Source organism: Mesitornis unicolor, unplaced genomic scaffold (genome assembly GCF_000695765.1).
Source record: "Mesitornis unicolor isolate BGI_N332 unplaced genomic scaffold, ASM69576v1 scaffold46748, whole genome shotgun sequence".
Classification (NCBI taxonomy): domain Eukaryota; kingdom Metazoa; phylum Chordata; class Aves; order Mesitornithiformes; family Mesitornithidae; genus Mesitornis; species Mesitornis unicolor.
The window spans coordinates 1-23114 of NW_010204770.1; the positions used below are offsets into that span (position 1 = coordinate 1).

General features: G+C 41.6%; 1 protein-coding gene across 1 annotated transcript; it reads left to right on the top strand.

The window, feature by feature from the left end:
* Positions 1-139: 139 nt before the first annotated feature.
* Positions 140-15817, top strand: LOC104545903 (putative RNA exonuclease NEF-sp). Its single transcript, XM_010191148.1, is given in 20 exon segments — positions 140-274; positions 1845-1966; positions 2863-2989; positions 3847-3931; positions 5262-5411; positions 5578-5666; positions 6469-6584; positions 7373-7511; positions 8068-8162; positions 8992-9094; positions 9486-9622; positions 9934-10042; positions 10372-10482; positions 10606-10743; positions 11258-11350; positions 11854-12073; positions 12615-12699; positions 12701-12794; positions 13368-13477; positions 15605-15817. Coding segments are annotated over 20 exon segments (2328 nt in total). The 3' UTR covers positions 15675-15817.
* Positions 15818-23114: the final 7297 nt, after the last annotated feature.

Here is a 23114-nt window from a genome sequence, read left to right on the forward strand (position 1 = left end):
TGGGCCTGGCCAGGGGCCTAATCTCAAAGGGGCCTGACCCGGAGTAGCCGGGGCTGGTCCCCGGCTGTTGCCCCGCTGTGAGAGGTCCTGCCGGCATCGCCCCTCGCCGCCTTGATCCCGCGGTATTTTCGTCTAGGCCATGGCAAAGGCCCACTGCGTAAACGGGTACAAACGGCCCGCTAGAGCTGGTGAGGAGGCGAGGGGACGGCAGCCGGCTCGGAAGAGGAGGAAGGTGGATGGCGGCGGCCGGGACCCCGAGGTGAGCAGCAACGCGGTACAGGCCTGTGGCTGGGCAGTGTTTCCCTCTTATAGCCTCCTTGTGGGTAGATTCATTGCATCGCGCGTTGGGATGCTGGAAACTCGGCACAAACGTGTTTTACTACTAGTCTTGCTAGCGTGTTGGCTAAAAGCAGTACCCACGGGCAATGGCTTTGTTTCTGCACGAAGTTCATTCGTCTGGAAATGAACTCATTTGGAGTGTTAGTCATTTACACTTAAGGAATTTTGTTAAAAATAAATATGCTTTCCAATATAACTTTTTCCTAAACAAAGTAGATCTTGAAAGGAGCATTGCATTTGCTCAGCCCATTCATGCCTGATGCAAATCAACCCGAAGTTTCAACCCCATGTAATTAGCCCAGGTCGCAGCTAACCTAGTGCCCAATATAGGACAAGAGGAAGCATGTCTGACCTGTGAGATCAGTCTCATTTGTACCTAATCAAAGACTGAAATTCCTGTGATTGACAGGTAGCCTTTGCTTGGTGAAATTAAACTTACTGTTTGGTTGGGGTGTTTTTGCAAAGCTCTAATTAGGCTGTATTACAAACAGCGGTGTTCTTGCTTATTTGTCTAACTTAGCAGAAGAGATGAGGGACTAGCAATTACACCATGCTCTGTTATTATTACTAGATGATTCTTAACCACTTGAATCTCAAAGGTTGTCACCTCTGTTGAGCTTTCTTACCCAGTGACAAATTGCTTTAGAAGTGCACCAGCTCAGTCCCACATGGGTGTGCTCTGCCAGAATTAATGAGCTCAAGGCTTGTTAGCGTGGTGAGGAAAACACAACTTCTGGTAGTTGTTTATCCTGTGGGATTTGATATTCAGTGGTGTTCTGTGGTCCCTGTATGCCGTGATGTGTTTTCATCACATAAAAAAGAGTATCTTTAACATTTTTACAGATCAAAGGAGCTCATTGGAACAGGCCAGCCATATGGTCAGTGGAGGTCTCCAAAATAATGCATTTCCTTGCTGATTAGCTTTACAGAGAGTTTGGCTTAAAGAACTGTTGTGTTGAACTGCGTGGTGCAGTCTCCACTCAAACTCACACGATGCTTTCTTCCTACAGTTTCCTTGGATGCTACTGAACAGTTTTTGTCTTGCAGGGGTCAGCAAACCCATCTGCCAAAACAGATCACAACATGTAAATGAAGTAAATAGGTTTCAGCAAAACCTTGCACAGCGTGGCTACATAGAACACTTGTATAAATACCTAGAGCTCTACAGCAGCAAGTGGGTGAATGGACTGAGAGAACAGAACATCGTGTTTGCAGATCAAATAACTTTCAGTCTCCTTACTGCATACATCTACTTACATTAATGTTTATTAAATAAATCTTTGAAGTTAGAGTATGTAGGTTACTGAAATATTGATAGTAAATTTAATATTAAAGTGTGATCTGAAAGGAAACTTTTGCTTATAATGAGTGGAATAGTTATTTAAAATGTAGTTGATGGTATCTAAATACTAAATAGCTTCCTTCTACCGTATAATTCACTTAATTTTCCATGAACTTGTGTGATTACATGAAACCTTTCTTTACTAGCATTTCCCTTTTTACAGGAAAAGTCACCTCGCTTGTCAGCAGCCTTATTTGGTGAGGACTGCGAAATCAGCCATGACCAGCTGTTTGAGTTGTTAAAGTATGCAGCTTTGGGAAAATGCCATAATGCAACACAACCCAGGTATAACACATTCGTATTTGGGAATTAACCCTGTCCTGTGTCCTCACATGTTGTGAACACATAGCTAAAGGCACACTGGCCATGCTGGTTTTGGAATTCCTGCAATGCAGTTACCATAATGACAGCCTGTATGATGTAGGTACAGTTGTTGTTGGACTTGGTCAGAGACCAGAATTCCTCTTCTGACAAAAATTCTACCATTTCATAGTTTTGTTTCATGCAGTTATCAAAAACTAAAGAATTTTGTGGAACCAAAGAAGCTTCACACACAGAGAAACAAATTATCATGTTAGAAATATTCGTGCAACACAAAAAATATTAACACTTTTGATGTCAGGTATAATTGAAACAGGGTGTTGTAGAGTGTTTTGGGAAAAACATTTTATTCACTTTGCCCTTTTTCAGGGCAGTTTCTTGGCCATGGAAGGGAAAGGCTGAGGAAGGTATATAACATCATATGGCAAAAATACAGTGAAATATAATGAATCCTGAAATGAAACTTAAGGCAAAAATGATCCCACTTTAGATATTTAGTAGTGAATAGAAAATTTTGTGAAACTTTTTTTGATGCATTAATTCACGAGACTGCCTCACTACAGCTGAAGTTACTCCTGTGTATTCAAATTCTAATGCATATAAATGAGGTATAAATGTCTTGAAATCGTACCACAGCAGAATTTTCCTATAACTCATTCTTTTTTTTCTCCCATATTATGGTGCTTCCAGGAATATGTGGCTGTTTGAGATAAGCTATAAAGTCTCTTCTCATTGAAGTCATTTGGCACTTTGCCGTTCACTGACTGAAGAGTTGGGCTGGTTCCAAGTTTGTTTTTAAGAGTGCTTCATAATTGTTGTGCTTTGATTTATTTTTTTTAATTATTTTTTTTAAACTGCAGCTGGTGCCGTATTTATCACCAAAGCCACCTGGCTGGAGTTGTGGTTATTGTTCTACATGAAGTGAGCCTACTCCATTTCTACAAATTCTATTTACAGTTCAAACACCTCAGAAAAGTGTTCCGGCATGTAAGTCCCCAGACTGTATTGCTCTCTTCTAAGCTTATGCCAGTCCTGAAACTATGTCCCAGGGATTAATCACTGCAGTGAAATTACTGCCTTTTCCAATAGGAAGTGGCAATCTTTGACTCTCAAAGCAAGCTAATGAGAGGATCTCTTTGTAGCCTTTGTCAGCTAAGAACAAAGACCAAGGCTTTGATATTAGAAACAGGTTTTCAAGACTTCTGTCTTTGAAGCCTTACCAGGTGAAACATGTATTGATGTTTCAGTCCTCTGACTATTATGCTTTCTGCATCTTCAGGATGCCAATGAGATTAAAAATACCTTGGTTAAGTTGGAATTTACTCTGAGTGAGGAGACTTGATAGAGTTATGCTATTCCCTTTGGTTGAAAAATCCACTCTTATGATTTACACTTTATGTCAAGTTTCTCCCATTTCCCAAAAAGGTTATTAAGAGGATTATTTTTATTTTCTGAGTTACAAGCAATATTTTTGAAGGGAGAAAGAAGCACTTGGATTCAGACTTCTAGAGAATTCTCCCTGAGCTGCAGCAAATGCAAATCACAACTTAACTGGGAAGTCTGGGATGTGCTTTACTTTCTATCAAAGAGAATAAAGGGATTTGCCGCCTTGATCATATCAGGCAAGGCAAATCTGTCTCCAAGTACAAAGAATCCTGTATCATCTGTCATAAAAACAGGTTTTGTTTGGTTTTTTTATTTCCTTGGGAAAATACTTAACATGTTTCCAGTACTTCTTTATCCATCCTCCTCTAAATTTGTCTGGTTTGGGGATCAAGAAACATCTCACTTTCTTGCTATTTCTGCTTCTGTTGCAAAGTCTCTTGACACATCTCATTTTTCAGAGATTCACATTAACACCTTCCGCTGACTTCCTGGCCAGCCTGTATGGAGAAGGAGCAAACCCGAAACCTCAGAACGCTGCACGAGGTATCTTGATTGGTTTTGCATCGTCTCTTTCAACCATATGCTTTCAACAGCAATTTATGACTTTGCATCCTGTGCAATCCCAGTGTGCTGCTATGGTAAACTTGTTTAGAAAGGAAAACATACAATGGCTTGTACCATGAGACTAGTTACCCTAAGTAGTTACTTAACCAGTGACTCTCTGATGGGCTTATTGTCACAAGTAAATGCAAAAAGCAGAGAGAATGTTCTTAATATGTTTAATCCAAAATTCTGATGCTTCATTACCTGTTTTGTAATTGTTTTATTCTAAGATGTATCTAAAAACAGATACAGAGATATAAATTAGATTCAAGCTAAGTAGTTACTAATTTCTTCTTAGTTTCTGTTGTTATACTGAGCAGCAAATCGAGGTAAAGAAAAGCTGTGTTGATTGATTTCCTATTTTTACACTCTTCATAGAGGTGATTGTAATTCAACAGGCTTGTACAAAACCTGCAAGAGTCTACAATGCGAAATTCTACTTCACTGAAATTGTTAAAGTGTAACAAAGAATCTTGAATTCAAGTCCAAATGGGAGAATGAACAGCTGTTACTTTCACTGTATTGACAAAGCCCTCTAGCACCCTGACTGTAAACCTACTGTGCAGTCACAGATCAGAGATGTCAGATATATTTTTCTTTTCAGTGCAATCTGCAGAGAGTCCCCTACATGGTAGTTTAACTTTCAACAGCTATGGATTCTGGTGTCAATTCAGTGCTTGCTTCTTTGTGAGCCACACTTAGAGAACATTTTCTCCAGATAACACAAGAAAGAGTTTCACAAGGTAGAATAAAAACCCAAAACTTCTTCTACAGCTCACATGAGGTAACATGATTATGTTGTTGTGCTTACGAGGAAAGTTTGTTTTCTCTGTTTCTGAAAGGAATGTGAGACAGTGACTTGTGATGAGACTTGCTTCTGAATCAGCCAGCAGTGTCAGTAGCTGAACTGGGAAAAGATAAATGTATCCTGAATATCAGTTATATTTTTATATTATTATGTACACTATATATATTATATAATATTGTTTATATATAATGTATATAGTGTGTATATAAATAAATATACATGTACACACAGGAAATGAGATATAAACTGGAGATACACAAAAAAAAGGCGATACATGTATAAAAATAAACTGGAGATAGATATCTGTCTGTCTGTCTATCTAGCTTTCTCTCTCCAGTTTATTGTTCCAGGCAGTGTTTTTCTTTGAAATGCTGTACCCTTTTGGTGCGCGTGTTAATGCAGAAAGCTGACTGCAAGTAGGGAGTGGTATCTGAGCTAAACAGTTGCTTCTGTATTTTACAGGTTTGACTTCCACTAGCAGTGAATGTGTTCCTAAAAGCTCAGACTTGCAACATGATCCAATCATACAGAAATACGGAGGAAAAAAACAAGGCCTTACTAGCTATACTCTAACTTTAGAAGAACAGGAAAAAAATTGCTATCCCATAAGAGGTCAGTTTTTGAGGGCTTCTGTTTGGTTGTTTTGTTGTGTGCTTTTTGTTTTTAATACATTGAGGGGGGGAGTGGTTGAAAGTAATTTGTTTGGTCATATAAGATATATAATAAGTTTTAGAAGAGAGAGGTCTGTTTCTTATCCATGGGTATCTTTTCATTCTAGGCTCCCCTGCATGTAAGGGCTATGTACATACAGATTGTGATCAGCAGAGGACACACAGCAGCCCCCTCTTTGGTCTGGATTGTGAAATGGTAAAAAATAAATGTGTTTGGCCTTACAGAATACAGTCAAGCAACCAAACTCCTATCAGCTGTTCCAAAGCGAGCCAAGCACCCTGTGTATTTGCTAAACCACTTCTGATATATTAGTATCTGCTGCCAGTCCCTTCATTGATGGCACCAGTGCAAGTGCAGCCATGGCAAGTGGAAGTGGTTCTGGTGACAAGACAAATATTATCTTGAGGAGTGCAGCAGAGAGCTCAGTTTTGCTTTGGCTGTCAGAGCAGCAGCTGGATCTGCCAGGCCCATGAGAAATGCTGCAGTAACCCCTGAGACTGCTGGGGAATTACTCCTCCCAGTCCTCCCCAAGGTTTGGGAAGGGAGAGATACTTCCCTTTCACACATCTTTCCTTTAGCCATCGCAGTTCTGGCAGCATGCTGTGAAGATTAGTGCAGTTTTGACCTTGCAGAGATGCCTATTTGGTATCAGCATTGAGTAACTAACGATACAACCTGGTCTCTGCTTTTAAACTGTACATCTCTGGTGAAGAAGCTCTCAGTGACAGTGCTGCAGTGCAGAGTACAGACTGATTCTGTGAAATCGGCACTTCTTTATAATGGTTTTCTTTGTGTTGTGCATGCCTGTATGTTTGCTGTGCTTACGGTGGGCATTTAAAAATTAAAATAAAGCATGCTACAGTATAAAACAACTAGCTATGAGTTGAGTAACTCCGTAGTAGCGATGCTGGCTGCATCCAAAGCAGATGTTACCTGAAGTTTTGGAGTGCCGTCATCATTGCTGATTCAACAACAGCCTCTTGCTTCTTCCTCACAGTGCCTGACTGAGAAAGGGAATGAAGTCACTCGTGTCTCTCTGGTGGATGCACAGGGTCAATGCCTCTTGAATGAACTGGTCAAACCTGAAAGCACAGTACTGAACTACCGCACCAGGTGACTTGCACATAACTCTTATTTCTTTGTCTTTAAGAGCTGCAGCCCTTTCAGATTAAACCTGTTACACAGGCCCTTTCAGAAGGCTTAGGCTTAGACAGATGTCTACTGCATTTTACTCAGTTAAGAACACAGTTCTTGCTATGCAATTAGAATAACCAGCATGATGTATACACTCTGCTACACAGCACACTGTGGCTAGGCAGTAATAATATCATTCTGCAGTGTTCTAGGAAAAGTTCTCTTACAGATTAATGATGTACAGTACAAGTTACCTTCACTGCTGGCTATAAAATAGGAAACAGGGTAAGAGTATAGGATTGCAGTCTGTGTCTCCTCCATAGCAAAGTTTACTCATCTGTAAAAAGAGAATAGAATAGCTCATCAGCTTTCACACACCACTAGGGCTGAGCTCAGGGTTACCACAAAAGCAGGCAAAATTCAAGCCTTGTCTTCTTCAGAACTTTGCCCTGCTTTATGCAGGAAGTGATGTGATTCCCCTCAGGTTATTTGGAAGCATCTCCTCCACCTTCATCAGTCTCACAGTGTTTCCTCACCTGTGCTATCTGATGCTAAGAACTGCATCACTTAAGTTCTACTTGGGAGAGAGAAACTTTTGAAACAGCTGTGGTAGCACTTATAGCAGGTAAATATACCTACAGTATATCCTCTAATGTTGGAATAGAAAGCAGTAACTAGCATTCTTGCATAGTTTACATGCCCTGCTTGTAATATTCTCCAGTGAGCGCTGTTGCTAATGTGTTGCTCATCCAACTTTTGTTTTGAAGATTCTCAGGAATCACAAAGACAATGCTGTTTCCAGTGAAAACAAGACTGCCGGACATCCAGACGAGACTAAAAAAGTTGCTTCCCGATGATGCAGTATTGGTGGGTCATTCTCTAAATGGTGATCTTCAGGCTTTGAAAGTGAGTAAGCCTTTAAAGAGTATTTTTCCCAACCCTGTGATACTGATTTCAGGCCTGAAAGTTCTAAACAATTAGCCTTTTTATTAGTGAACACTTGTTAATTGCTTTTTATTATGAATAGCCCTTTGTCTGTAAAAATTTGAAAGACTCTCTTTACACCTATAAAAGCTTGCAAAGGGCTATTCAGAACCCAGAAGTAAGAGAGAAGTCAGTCCAGACAGATAGAGTTAAAGAAGCTTTACCTCTGCTTTAGCCAGGTGCTTTTGATAACTCTGTCATAGGAAGAACTGAAGTCCTTCCTATATTTAATTAAACCAACCTAAAATCATAATTAATCTTTCTAACCCAATCTAGATCTTCCAAATAGTGTGTTAGAAAGGAGAGTTTGACTTGTCTCATTATTCCTGTCTGTTTTCTTGTTGTGGACCATTTATCTATCATTGAGAGACTGGCAACTGAAATGTAAAAGTGGAGGTGCCGATAACAATGGATTTACTGCTCAATTTTGTATGACTGCTGTTCTTAAATTAAACTGGTGATGTTTTCTCTCCTCCAGATGACACACCCCAGTGTTATTGATACTTCATTGCTTTTTGCCAGAAGTGAAGGTCGAAGATTTAAGCTAAAATTTCTAGCCAAAGTGGTTTTAGGGTGAGATTATTACTTTGTTGTCATGGGAAATACTATAAACTCATGGGGGTGTCATAGGGTCTATGCTTTTTCACTAGTAGCATCAGAATTCTTTTTTTTATTTATTCAATTTTTTTTTATTCACTAAAATTCAAAAGAAAGGAGCAGGCTGTGCAAATAGGCATGGTAAAGAAGAATTTACTGCCTGCTCGAAACACCAGGCAGCATAATAGATTGGCTTGTCTTTGACCAGGCAGGGATGCTGTGACCCAACCAGATTTGAGTCCTAGCAAAACTTGCTTTTCTGCAGGTCTGTAGCAGTGCCAGTGTATCGAACTGTAGAGCAGCAAAGACAGTGTCTTACACAGATGGGATCTGTTGCAGGTAGCAAGAAAGAAAGGCTAATGTATCAAGGTGTGATTTATTGACTTAAATCATATTCCTCCGTTTACTAGCTACCACTGAGTAGTATGTCTTAGTGGTACAGTTCTCGCCATTCACATAGTGAATATTAATACTCTACAGCTCCATACTTCACTGAATTGGAGGTTGCTTCCCTGTCTCTGTCCAGATTGTGAGTTGGGTCATTGGTCAAGAAAGAAGTAAAGTTAAAAATAGTCATGCATCAGAATACTGCATACACATACAGTGTTTTGCTCAGCATTGCAAAAACATTTCTTGCAGTAACTTTTGGGAATATTTCACAAGAATGCTGCAGCAGAGAACTGAAGTCCTTTTTGGAGTGGGGAAAGCTATTTTGCCCAAAAAGGACCGAGTTTAGATAAGACAGGATCTTCTGTCAGTGTGAAAAACAGGTAACCTGCTTGTATATCTGATTTTGATGCCCTAGGAAGGAGATTCAATGTGAAGAAAAGCTTGGGCATGATCCTGTAGAAGATGCTAGAGCTGCACTAGAATTAGCTCAATTCTTTATTGAGCGAGGACCAGCAAAGGTAGCTATATCTAATTAAGATTTCTGTCCTTAATTGCAGAACATACAGCTTGTTCTTATGAAGGTAAAAAACGCTACAGGACTTCCTGTCATTTTTCCAAATGAAAGAAGTGAGAGACCCTGTGTGTTGTGGCAGTGATTCATCTGGTTTTGTGAGTCTCTTGCTTGTGTCGTTGATTTCTGAGAGAACGTTTTTGGACCTGATTGCTGGTTGATGGTGTGAGTGCTGCATGCTTGAAAATGACAACAGAAAATAAGGCAAGAAATTAATGCCTGTGTTTCTTCACTACTGTGAAGTCTGCCTAGATGACTGACAGAGAGACCACATGCTTTTTGGTTAACTACAATTAGCTGAGATGAAAGCCAACTACTAATTGTCTTCCTTCCCCAAGGTAGCAGAACTAAACTTGGAGGAGCTTCTGGCAACTGAAAAACTGGCTGAGGTCTCCCAGAACAAAGCTGTGTTACAGCCACAAGGATGTAGGGTCCAGAAACAGTTGAATGAGTCTCCACATTTATACAAACCATGGTAACAATATTCTCAAATATGCATGTTTTTCCTTCAATTGAATCCTCAGTAAAATCAGAATAGTGTGTTATGTTTTCCAGAAGTCATCAGGATCTTTTTGTACAATTGTAGCATTGTACTGAAAAACTTTCAAAAGTTGCATCTTAAATTTCACACAGCATTTTCTGGGCTTCTTTTCATGTTGACTACAAGAATATTCTTTCAAACTTCTTTAATTAACTGTGACCGCTTTTCTCTGACAAGCACTTGAAAGCTTTTAATTCACCATATGGATAAGTGCTGTGATTCACAGCTTTTTTTCTTTCTGCTAGTTTTTTAGACTGCTTGCAGGCGAGTGGCCAGAAACCCCTCCTTTTGCGCAGACAGGAACTAGACTCTTCTGGCCTGTGTCAGAGTAACCTGAGTACTTCAAATAAACAGGTGAATGGACTTATGAGTGGGTTAGTCTAAGCAAGCATCAAAGTAGTTCAGAGTTCTTGTTCTGGGGGTGTAGATGAGTCCTGTTTTAAAAAGCTGACTGTTGGCAATAGTGTTAATACCAGGTTAGCTAAATCCATTTTAACATTTCAGAAATAAGCTTTGATCCTCTGCATCCTCTTATGAGTCACTAACAAAGAATTTCTACCTGAGGGCTTCCTTGGACAATAATGAAATTAAAGTTGGGAATTAAGTTCAATAGCTTTGTTTCTGATCCTTTGGAGTACAATTGTCTTGTACCTCTTTGAGCATTTACACGCTTTTCCCTCCAGATTCTTCAGAGAGCCTTAGAAGATGCTCCCCTGTCCACATTCAGTATCATTCAGTTCAGTTTGGGTTCAGAGTACATTGCACCTCACTTTCTTGCTGGACTTTGTGAAAAGGTACTATTTTTTTGAGAATAGGCTTCATTGCTGAGCTTGGAAAGGGATGTTATTTATCTGGATGCACCAAGTAGTTAGTTCCTTTGCTTTGTGAAGTTCCTTCTCTAATCTGTGTTCCTACAGGTGAGAAGCAAGCTGACTGACATGCTGACAATTTATGCAGGTCCTTTTGAAGAAAGCTTTTGCCTGAGGTCTGTGAACAAAGAATTTAGAAGGTGTGGACCAATCCGATCTCTTACAGTGCTAACTGAAACATTCCAGGTGAGGAGAACTTGAAGTATTAAGCTTGCTGACAGGCATGCAAGGCCTGAGTAATCTCTTGGAAAAGTATGGATTAGAACCACTGAAATACCAGTTATTCTGTTTGTGTTTTTTTTTCTGGTGATTTAGTCATCAGCTACAACAATTTACAGTAACTAAAAGCTGCTCCACACAATGACAGGAATAAACACAGTTCATGTGGCTTAACTATGCTGTTCAAGCTACAGGACTTAGAGCACTGGAAAAGCTGAGATGCTTTTTGTCCCTCTCTAGAGAACTGATATGCTAAAGCCTTTAATGGCCAAGAAGAAAAAGTTATTATTAATTTATGAGCTAACTAAAGGTTGTTTTTTAACAGCTGCATTATACGGAGTGTTACATATATTAACCTCCAAGCTTTTTATATTATATTTTTAAAAGAAAACACAACTTTATTGTCACCTGACTTTATTTAAAAGAGAGGGTTAATGTGTCATCTTGTTAAGCCTGAAGTATCTTACCATTCTGTTTCAAGCCCTATGTCTGTATCCAATACGAAGTGCTGGAAGCTGCCCAGCTTGCTGTGGAAATCCTGAATGGAGCTGAGGTAGCAGGATCCTGCATTAAGGTAAACAGTGCAAGTAGCAAAAGCCTAAGTTAGGTTGATCACAGGAACAGTGTTTCTTTTAACATCTACTCACAGCATAGCATCTGGGCAAATGCTGTCTGGTTGTGCTGTTAACATTTCCCTGTCCCTGGATAATTTGGGGCCACTGGCAGAAAGGAAATGGTTGTAGCCCTTTTTTTTTATTTTCTTCCTGTCAGCAGAAGGGGGTTAGAAAGCATTCTGACCACCAGCTGCAGCTTTAAAAGGAAGAGCCAAGTAACAGGATGTTAAAATGCTGTATGCAAAGTATGAAGTTCTTAATTTTACAGTGTTTCTGCATTACAAACATGATCTCTCTTCTTTTTTCATGACTAAGTTACCTGTCATTCATTGTATTTTTTTTCAAGGGAGGGAAAATAGCCTGTCAACTTTCGGTAATGCGAGAAATAATTTAAAAGAGAAGCTCGGAACACAGTGCTGCTTGGGCTGACGCGTTGTGTTTATTCCTCCTGAATCCACTCCAGGTTCAGAGACCTGTCACTACAGCAATGCTGGACTGTGATGTTTTGATAAGGGAACTGGAACTGGATGTAGAAAATGAAGGTGTGATTTACGTGGCGGGTCTAAAGAAGTCATTAACAGAGACAGACTTGCAAAAAGAATTCAGCCAGTTGAAAGACCTGGAAACACTGTTCCTGCCAAAGGATCTCCAGAGTGGAAAGCACAGGAACTGCTGTTTCCTCAGTAAGTAGCTTCACATACAGCCTGCTTATTTCCTTCAAATAAGCTCACTCAGCAGCCCCTGGGACTTCGCACAGACACCGCAAGAGCTACTGACACACATGTAAGCTCAGAATGATGGTGTTTAAAATATTCCAGTGAAAGCATGTATTGTTTGGAGGAGCAGTTTACAGCTGAATATTTATAAGGGGCAAAAAAAAACACCCAACAAACCTGCTTAAGAAAAAAAAAAGATCTTTACTTAGAAAAGTTCCAGGATAGCTCATTGACTCCAGTACCTCAACGTTGAGGGCTGGCTACTGTGCAGCTTCACACACACATGTAATCACCCCTGAAAAGAAAACAACTGGATGTGTGCTGTTGTAGTTAACCTGCATTTCTGTAGTCTGATGTTTACTTGTAGCAAGATGAGGACCTGCTTACCGTCATGATTCCAGTTTCTTGTCTCCCTCCTGCTCCACTCCTTTAGACCTGCCTTACAGGTCCCAGGAACAGGGCAGCAACATCACTGCCAAAGCATGTTCCCCTTCTCTTTGTGTTTCAGAATTCCGGAAATCACAAAGTGCTGTGGATGCACTTGAAGTTATAAATGGATGGACCATGAAGGGCAGCAAATTAAGAAGCAGGAATACACCTCTGGAGATGGATTTGGCATACGAATCGCAGCAATGAGAAGCAAAGAGGAAGCATCTTAAATGAGAAAATGGACCAACTCTCTTACTCTGTGAGTTTAAGGCTATTGCAGTCTGTGAGGAGGTATTGCCCTGGGTACCAGGAGTGATAATGTTGGGCAGACTTAGGTGCAGAGCTGCATGTAACAGAAGGGTCTCCTGTGCTGGCACAGAGGGGCTGCCAAGGATCAGTTCCCACAGGTAGTTTGGAGAGGTGAGATCATGTGAGTAATGAGATGTTTGCAGGGAACTGTATAACCTTAAAAAACCCAGCACAGGGCAGTGAGTGATGCTACACAGGAACTGAAGCCTGCCGCTTGAGACAGAGCAATGTACAGGTGTGGCAAATGTGAGTCAGCGGGAGACATGATCAGTTGCGTAGCCCTACAGGAAAGAACAGCTCCAGTTGCAGCTCTCATTTTTACTGGAGGAAGGTGCAGTGCCATCTGAGTAGGGCATGTAGTTCTTCCTGCTGCTGAGCCACTGCACTGCCAAATGCCAGCCAGTAACAATCGCTGCTGTCCTCAGCCTGACACTGCCCAAGGGTCAGTCTTGCCACATACACTTTTAAGTGTGATTGCTACAGATTTGGGTATTTTAGTACTTACTTATATTCTGTTACACAGGAGCAGGATCTAAGGAAAGAGGTGAAGACGTTAGACCAGCACATCAAAAAGCTTTACAGGAGTCTTCAGAGTAACACCCTGTGCATTGTTCTCTTTCCTGGAGCGAACAGGTAATTTGCCACCTATTTTGCAAAGAGCCAAGGAAAATACATAGCCAAATATTTTTACCTTAAGCTATTAAAAATTAAAACCCTGCACAAGGAAGCAAAAGCCTGAGAGAAGGTCTGAAGAAGCTGTTGTACTTACTCAGACTTTCATGTTAGGCCAATAAAACCTGAACAGAAAGTTCTGCCCGTAAGCCCTGCCTGATAAGAACAAGCACAAATGCTGAAACCACTTACATAGCTGATGGTCCAGACTAGCAAGGCTTAAGTACACAATGTTGATTAGTTATAAAGGTCTTCTCTATTCACTTAACTACTCCTGTTCCATCTTTCATCTCTATTGACAGCAAGGTAAGTTTTTTATGTGCCCATGGGAGAAGTGAGCAGAGTTTCCACAGCAGCCAGTGTTTTGGTGGTTTTGATGGGGTTTTGTTGGTTTGCTTTTTTTGAAGCCATCAAACTGCTGCAGCCAAGGCACCATCTACCAGTTGTCTTGTGGTAGCCATAGCTGATCAAGGAGGTTGTTCATGCCCTCATTCTTTTGCGAGGGACATGACTGGAAAAAAAGAACACTGAGTCCTTAAGCTTTCAGAGGAAAGGGCAGGTCCTAAAGTGGAGTTGAGCTTCAGCACTGATACCAGGGATGGTTCCAGATGGGGTTGGCTTCCTGCATTTCAGAGCCTGTGGCCTGAACAGCCACAGTCATTCACCGCTTAATTATTAACCAGAAAGGTTAAATCTTTCCCAGACAAGGCCCTGGTTACCAAGTACATACTTATTTCAGCAGTCATCTTTCTGCTCTCTCACTATGTCACTGTTCAGACAGTCAAATAAAGGTCACATCTACCCTTGCTTTTCTTCAGTTTCCCTTCAATGGAAGGGGTGCCACTCCTTGTGGAGGCAGAAGGCATGCCCTGGAATAGAAACAGAGAGTCAGAGCTATTCAGCAGCATCTCCTGCCTGGCCAGGCAGCCAGGCCAGGTTTCCATTTCTTACTTGCAAAGCTTCCGAGAAGAACCATGATGATGTGTTATCCTATGCACCAGTGTCCCTAGAAAGGAGATGCATCCGAAGCCAAAAGTATATTTAGGCTTCACGCCAGTGACAAACCATTTCAGCAAGGTTGCACGCTAAAGGGCTGCTCTTGGTGTGATCTGCTCTAATTGTTCAGTTTCTAATAACTTCAAAAAAAAAACCCAACTCCTAGATTTTTTTTTATTAATAGTTTGTCTTAAGTAAAGATCATTAAGCTGGTGTTTTGGTTTTTTTTCACACACATGCCCCACCAAAGAATAACAGCATATAAAAATGAGACTGCAATTCCTACCTTATTAGAGAAATGTTGATTGCAGGTAGCCGTGTGTAAGTGGTTTCTTGCACAAGTTCAGTATTGAATATTTTCTCAGTTTAAATCAGCCATGAGGGAGGCCGGCACTGAGGGCTAACTGCTGTAGGCTGTTTAGTAGTGCCTGTGGTCCTTTGATCAGCTGCTGCCGCCTTCTGGGCTACAACCGAGTCAGTTTTACATTTCTGAGCAATCTTTTGACTCTTCTCTACACCACTCTGTCACCTCAGTTACTGTGCATACCAGCCTGTCAGCCCCACTGGAAAAGTGTGAGGAAAAGATGGCTGTGAAGTTAGAGTCCACACCATGTATCTTCTGCAGCTGATTCACTGGCTTCAGTGGGTCCAAATTTACTTTTCAAGGGCCATCTCAACCTAGGCTTGCATAGCACAAGCTCGTCTGCTCCCTTACATCACTAAGGGTTATGAATCCCACTAACAGGACAGGTGCATTCAGGAGTTTGCATCCACAAGGAGCCTATAGGAGCTCACAGAGCCTGGGCTCTGTTGTCTTGGGTACTGAGTAAGTAGGAAGGAAGCTCTGTCCTAGGCTTGGAAGAGGTTTCTTGCCAAGTGAGGTTTCTGTTTCCCAGAGGACTGACAGTCCAGAGAAGGCTTCTTGATGAAAAAAGCATGCAAATTTATTGTTGGGTGGGAGGAATAAAAAGATAGAGTTTTTTCCAGTCTGCTTACTCTGGGGGTTGCAGGCTTCCCACTTACAGAGCAGCAAACTCGTGTGCATCAAGGCTGCCCTGAACAGAAATAATGCATCTCTTGTTTGTGTTGCAGCATGCATGGATCACAATCTGGCCTTGGTCTGATGGGAATAAAGGATGACAGAGGGAGGAGTCCTTGTTAAACCACCGAGTTTTTAAGCCAAGTCTTTTGTTAAGATATTTTTAATTACTTTAAATATTGATGTCTTTGTAAAGATCTCTTACCATAAGAACAATGGGCTTTCACTCCATATCTTTTACAAAGACTAAAAATAAAAGCTATTCAATCCATCTTAAAGCACAAAAACCTTTTCCATTAACCCTTCTTGCTGTGGCAGTTCTCCTTGGCAGTGGGTGAGCTGGGCAAGTGCTTAGGAGGAGCTGGGGGCAAACCATGGGAGCGTTGCATAAAAGCCGGTCACTATTGCCCTGGAAGGTGTAACTCAGAGGGCGTTCATTGCCAGAGACTGATGTACCAGCTGTGTCATCTCACTGCACCACAACAGGCCCTAAACCAGCAGGGCAAGTTAATGCAGTACCTGCAGCAGCTGCTCGGCGGTTAACAGCAATCCTCTGGAATTGTGTGGATTTCTGGAAATGTGCTGTGCCAGCTCTGACGAAGAGTCAGTGCCTCCTTTCCGGGAAAGTCCTGTGCTTAGTCCATGGAAAGCAGGAATTGGTGATTCATACAGTCTCCACTTTCTCCTCCCTCCCTGACCACCCCCCACACCCCTCACACACAAAAAAAAAGAAAAAAGTGAAGTTACAGTGTGGCTGTGGGAGGGCCAAGGGCCATTTAAGGAAAGCACTTTTCAGTGCAAACTTCACACATCACTGCTTGCTGCAGGGAGCTGGAATCGCAGAGTTGCAGTAAGACTCAGTGCACTACCAGCAGTAGGAAGAGGTGATTTACAGCTCAGCAGCTTCAGACCTGTGCTTTGCAGCCATTGATACCTAAAATAAGGGTTGCTTGAGCATCTCCTGTTAACATACAGGATTTCCAAGCTTATGGATGCCTAGGAAAAATTTCAGCATGCAGAAGAAAAATGTTTGTTACAAGGTTTGAACATGAGGCAAGGAATTTCCTGATACGAATTAGAGTAGGCTGAGATAAAGTTAAAATAGTTGTTATTCCAGAAAATATTAAGTAGTGCTGATAGAATATTTACACCCTCCTACTTTCCAACCTCAAGTTCACTGTGCTGGGCTCTTAAGCAAAGAGCAGCTTATGGAGTAGAGATTGGGAGTTGCTGCATGGAGAGCAGGCAAAAATAAAGGCAGAGGGATAAAAGACAGATGCGGCACCAGCGAGTGGGAGTAGAGGCTCACATCAGTGTCTTTCATAACTAAATTTAAAGTAATCAAGATTAATACACCTTTTTATTTTCTTTTAAAATACTTTTATCGACTCCAAGTGAGCCTGGCGTGCTTTGGCTGTAGCTATTGCAAACTGGGATGAGCATTGAAGTCAGTGCCTTCGCCCAGCACTGCCAATGCCCACTGCTGCCCCCAGCCCAGCAGAGGCTGCAGGGTCAGGCAGCTCAGTGGGAGGGGGTGAGCGGCAGACTGACCTCAGCACGGTCCTTGTTAGACAATGCTCCTTTTAAGACTGCTCACATCCTGCTTGTCCTTGTCGTAGACACGTGCACGACAAAGTTGAAAAAAACCCAAACAACTACTTTTCATTCCATGCACTTAAAAATGGTGTGGTCACCTCCCTGCAAGGACTAGGCAGGATGTAGTGTGCATCAATGGTTCTTGCTTGAGAAACTCTGGAGATGACAAACAAAACTAGCAAGACTCCTATTTGTAGGCATTAAAAATAATTAATTTGTCCCCTTTTAATTGAAAATGTATAAAGGACTTCAGCTTTAAATATGACATTTTGTACAAAGCTCGAGCACAAAAAAAGTGAACACCAACGTGTCATTATGTAAACACCACAAATGTCACTCATTTGTTCAGTAATGCACAGAACAGCATGCAAGTTCCCTTTCCAGTGGATTGGATTTCTGTAGCTGCTCCCTCCCTCCCCTCAGACCCTACTGGAAAACAGGAAACCTTGCAGCTATGGAACATTACAAAGCTACAGTAGTCAGGATACATTGTGACTAAAAGGATCTTTTCTTCTTTAAGGGATTGGTCATTTAAATATACAGAAGTACAATAATCTCACAGGTAAATGAATGGCAGCTTGGATTAGAAAAAGCACCAAAATATTTAATATACATCTGGCACAAATTCCACAAGAAGTCAGTAATGGACAAACCAATGCTTTGCTTATAAGGAAAACCTCAGACTGCACTTAATGCTCTTCTTCCAAAAGGGACACAACAAAAAACATTGCACTCAGGATTGCTATCAAGTAAAGACAACCTTCTTGTTACAGCCTATTTGCACTGTGCCTTAGATTGCACATTCTATAAAATGCTGTTTCCATTCTGTTCCAGACAACAACAGTCAGCAAAAGTTGATATAAGAAAAGTAATTGTAAAACTACAAACGAAATGGGACTCAGTAGGTGCAGCATCTTGAGCTTCTCCTACTTTTCTGGTTTCAAATTTGGCCACATCCCTTTAAGAACAGATTCTACGTGAAACAGAATTTACTCCAGCCATTTTCAAGCATTACATTTACACAGCACTTCTGATCCTGCTGTCTCAAAGAGGAAGCACGGGTCTGTTCCACGACACACAATACATTCATCATTTCCCAGAGTGAGCAAACTGGATCACACATGGTTATCTCTCGGGTCAGTCCAAAAAGGCAAAACGCACTCCCGACACAAAGGAAAGCAGACTTGATCCTATCCACCCTTGCTGGTTTAGTGAGGAACTGAGATATTGATCAGGCAGCTGTATTCACCCACGATTCAATGAAAGCCGCACAAAGGTGTGCTCTCATTATTTCCTTAGTTAGAGTTGGTTACTTCTCCGGGAGCAAACACTGTCAAAATGCATTCCTTCCATAAAGGGTGACTTAGGCTAAATTGGGGCCGAGATCCACAAGCAAGTACTCCAAGAAATCCAGCTGCACCAGCCAGGCTGGCCCTTCTCCATGCAGCCTGGTGAGGACTTGCGGTTGCTTCATGCCCTCAGGACCAGCCAGTACAAACCCCAACAGCACTGGGTCAGGACCTCATCCTGCCAGTTGCATCCACATCTCCAGGAACTGGAGTTACTCAACAACAACCAGCATGAGGCCCTCCAGCCGCTCCCGCCAGCCCACCTCCTTTTTAAAGACTGTTTTAAACTTACAGTTTAAAAAAAAGCAAACATATTTTTAAGATAACTATGTTTAGCGTGACTTAAAATGTCACAGCTTCAAAATATTAAGCAGTATTCTGTGAAGTCCTCTAATATGTAATACATATGAGAGTATAAAAACAGCAGCCAGCCTTCAGCTCTACTGATCCTCTGTGCAGGTTTGCCACCTCTGGTCACACAATCTCCCCTCTCATGGGCCCAGAGAAGAGCAAGAGTCAGCAGTTGTAACTGCATAAAATGGCAACATTCAAGTAAACACACTGATTTAACAATAGGCAACCTTTAGTCCAAATATAATTTACAGGGGGGGAAAAACCAAACTTTACAGCAAGAACATTGGAGACGGATGTTTTCTTCTGTCTGTCTGAAGTGACGTGTTATCCAGAAAGGGCTTATCCGAAGAGTGCAATTACACAAAGATAGAAGCTTTTTAAAAATAAAATTGTATAACCTCCAGAACCTGTTGGATTTTAAAACCTAACTACAGAAAGACTGGGGATTGCAATAGTAGCGGGAAGCTGCTGTAATTTCAGTGATTTAAGGCAAGCCATTAGCAGGACTAGAACGTTCATGCTCCTTTTAACCATCACCTCACACACACCCCCATTCTCTTGAAATATGTGCCCATACATAATAGTGCAAGAGGTCACACCCCAAAAGCAGCTCTCAAACTGGAAGAAGAATCTTGTAGCAACAGGTGCTACAGCAGAGCATCTATTTGGGATTTGCAATTACAGTAATTGTGGGGTAGTTTCCACTGGAGGAAGAAAGCGAGGGCATGAAAAAGAGACACCACCTAAATGCATTAATGAACACAGCCAAGCACTGACACCACTGGCATCTCCAGTTCACTGGAGATCTCTCCAGCCTCCCTCAAGCATAAGGGTTTTATCCTGAGCAAGATTCTGACCTCAGGGAGGAAACGGATGCACATAGCCCTTACACTTTCGCAGCTCTCATCCATGCTGGGTGTTACAGGCCCAGCCCAAAGTGGAACAAAACGGTATTTTTCACCAAAAGAAAAATATACTCATGGCACTGCATCAGGTGGGTTCCTAAAGTTTTTCAAGGGCAAATGAAAAGGCTGATTGGCTCCCTCTTGGGGAGCAGCTGCTCCACCGTCAATTTATTGTCAGCACAGGCAGCCCAAGCAGGGATGTGTGATAATAAAAGGCCCCGAGCCAAACACCATGTAGCTCCAGTCGGTCTCTCTATTGCACTCCAAAACTAGCACCCGGGACGACCGACACCTTGTTTGCAGCTTGACTTGGCTCCCTTTCAGAGAGTCAATTACATGCAGATCAAAAACAGGATACCAAAAAGTATGGCAAATAGATAATACTTAACTTGGGTCAATTAAAAAAAAAAGAGATTACTCATGCAGGCATAAAAACCTGGGAGCAAAGTATGGTTACCTTAAACTATTCAAGTCTAAGAACAAGAGGTAGAGATACCTATGTACTTCATGGTGAAGGAATTACAGCCTTCTGTCTTACAATGTCATGTATTTTACTTCAGTTGACAATATAAAACAAGAGTCAATCTTCTTCCAGAGAGAAAATTTTAACACTGGTGGTTTTGTTTGCACACAACAAAATTTAAACAGACGCTTAGCTTTCAATACTAGAATAGAATAGAAAAAATATTTATGTTTTGCTGTATATTGAAGCACTCCCCTGAAGAATTTTGAGGTTCAGGTTAAACATCTTACTTTTTAATGTGAAAGACTAAATGCACATGCACACTTTGAGCAGAGTAACTGGGTGCCCAGTTTACCAAGGATCTTCTAAAAAAGGATCACACTGCAGAACACAAGGCTGCAAGACCCAGAAACTTACAATGACTATTATTTTCCAATGAATGGGAGTGATGTAACATCAGCCAACAAATTGCATCATGACTGAAGTGCCTATCAACTATGTGGTGTTTCTTTAACTGCTGGTTTGGTTGGTTTTTTTTGAAACAAGTCACAGAACTGTAAGAAAGATACTTATGGTGACAGTCTCATGAAAATACTAAGGTCATGAGTCAGCACATAGCCGTGTCTGGGAACCACGGGTGACAGGCTCATACCTGCCCTGGGATCCATGGGTTCTTCAGGCTCTGACGGACATGCACAGAGCAAAATGAAAGTCACACAGGCAAAGCTGCTGCTGCCCCCAGCACCTTGAAGTCCCCAACAGCCACCCTGCCTGTGACAAGAGGCGCTGCATCTGTCTGCCACTCACTTGCCAGCAGAGCAGGGACAAGTCGCTTCATGCTCCGTAGTGCTGCAGCAGTGCAGAGGCTGAGCCAGGAGCAGATCTGTCCCCAAGCCTGGGGCAGCCCGAGCTGCCACAGGGCTCAGCTCTCTTTGTGCCACCTACCACACCTTCATTTATTATTCCTGTGGTTCTTTCATTACAATTGCACAGTATTAAAAAGCTATAATTCTACATATAGCATAGCACCAGCAGCAAGTAAAGTCAAAATTCAGCATTTAATTTCAATTAATTTTCTCAGTCAACTTTTACAGCCAACTATAGGCAGAATCTTTCAAATCCTTACTTGAATCAATAAATAGTTTTTTACCTGAAAATCACACCCACACAGGTAAAAATGAGCACAGCTGAGCCTCCAGCTGACCTGGAAGACAAATTTTAAAGGTGTTGCAAACTATAATACAGTGCAGGTGGTCAGAGTTTTATTACTCGGGAGTAAACTTCACAGGAGTTGTATTTCTTTGCATATAAGGGAAGGCAATAAAATGCCACAGAGTGTGGATGTCAGACCAGTTTTCTAGTATTTTACTAAAACTACCTATATAGTTACCTATATAGTTACCTACAGTTATTTATCCCAAGTTGCAGCAGATTCACGACATGCATCGTTTTCTAATGCACACTCTAATTTAAAAAAAATTAAATAGTTGCAATGGTTTCAAGGATTCTATCAGCATGAACAACAATTTAAATTATATTAAAAAAATGAATGTAGTTGGCCTGTTCCACAGATATTCACAGTTGAACCATTAAACAAGTGTATTTGCAGAGGCTCCAATACTGTTGAAGACCTCTCGGAAACACACAAACCCTACTCCCACACAGGCACACCAGCATTGCCTCGGTTAGGACACAACCACCAGGCAATCCCAGGGAAGGTCAGATGCCCTCTCTCACTTCCAGCACTGGTTCAGGAGTTTAAAACTGATACAGGTCTGGCTTGCATTCTGTAAATGGCAATTAAAAAAACTGAAGTTAGGCTAAAAATAAATGGTACTTTGCCAGATAGATAATTTGGCTATTTTTGCAAGTATTCTACCCAACAGGTGGAGGTGCTCCTGTGAGGCCAAAAGCAGCACAACACGAGCAAGACTGCCCTCTTGTACTGAAAGCATGGGACTCCAGCCACTGAGAATTGTATGTCCTTTCCTCAAAAGGAAATAAGATTTTTCCCTTCCTATATATTCACCACCTCTGTCTTTAAAAAGAAGCTGTGTTACTTTTGATGCATTCAAATGGGCTAGGCCTTGATGTGCTACAAATTGATTTCCTTACTGCAATCCACAGCCAGACCACAAGATAAACGTGCTCCTTAAAGAGCCCTATCCCTCACCCTTTGGAGCTGCTGCACTGGCTATCCACTTGAATAGTTTGTTTTCACACTCTGGACATTTTAAATTCTCTTTAGGAAAAAAAACCTGAAGTGATGAACAAAGCATTTAATAGCTGAATGAATGAGTAGTCTCAAACTTATAAACAGTCTTCATTTACTATCAATTCAGTCTCCACTGGGAACTTTGGCTAACAGCCTCTGTTGGGGAATTTTATTTTTTTAAAAATAACAGCACTGGCAAAAGTCTTGCCATAAATTAGGTTATACCAGCGTAAGTGCTTTTGCCTGCTTTGCTCACCACATCAGAATAAGGTCTTGCTGCTAGTGTTTATGCCATGGTAGCTTGGAAGGCTGTAGTAACAGTGACAAAGCTCTGGGTATATTTACCTATAACACAGCAAGTTCAGGGCTCCCCTCCTGCAAAGGGATGGACTCAGCTGCAGCTACAACAACATTTGTTTTCTGCAGCTTACCACATCTCCCAGCAAGAGCCTGCAGAAGCACCACGGACCAAACTCTCCTTTTATTAGATGAAAGAGATGCTATCTGTGGCTTGTGGGTTTGTTTTTTAAACAGTTTTCAATACCCACATTTAATTGGTGATTTATGATCTCAGACCCAAGCTATTGCATAAGCTTCACAGCAGCAAAGCCAGTGACAGAATTCGGACAGATCCTGCTCCTCTCTTGCTAACCCCCCCGGGGCACAGCAGATGTGCAAAGC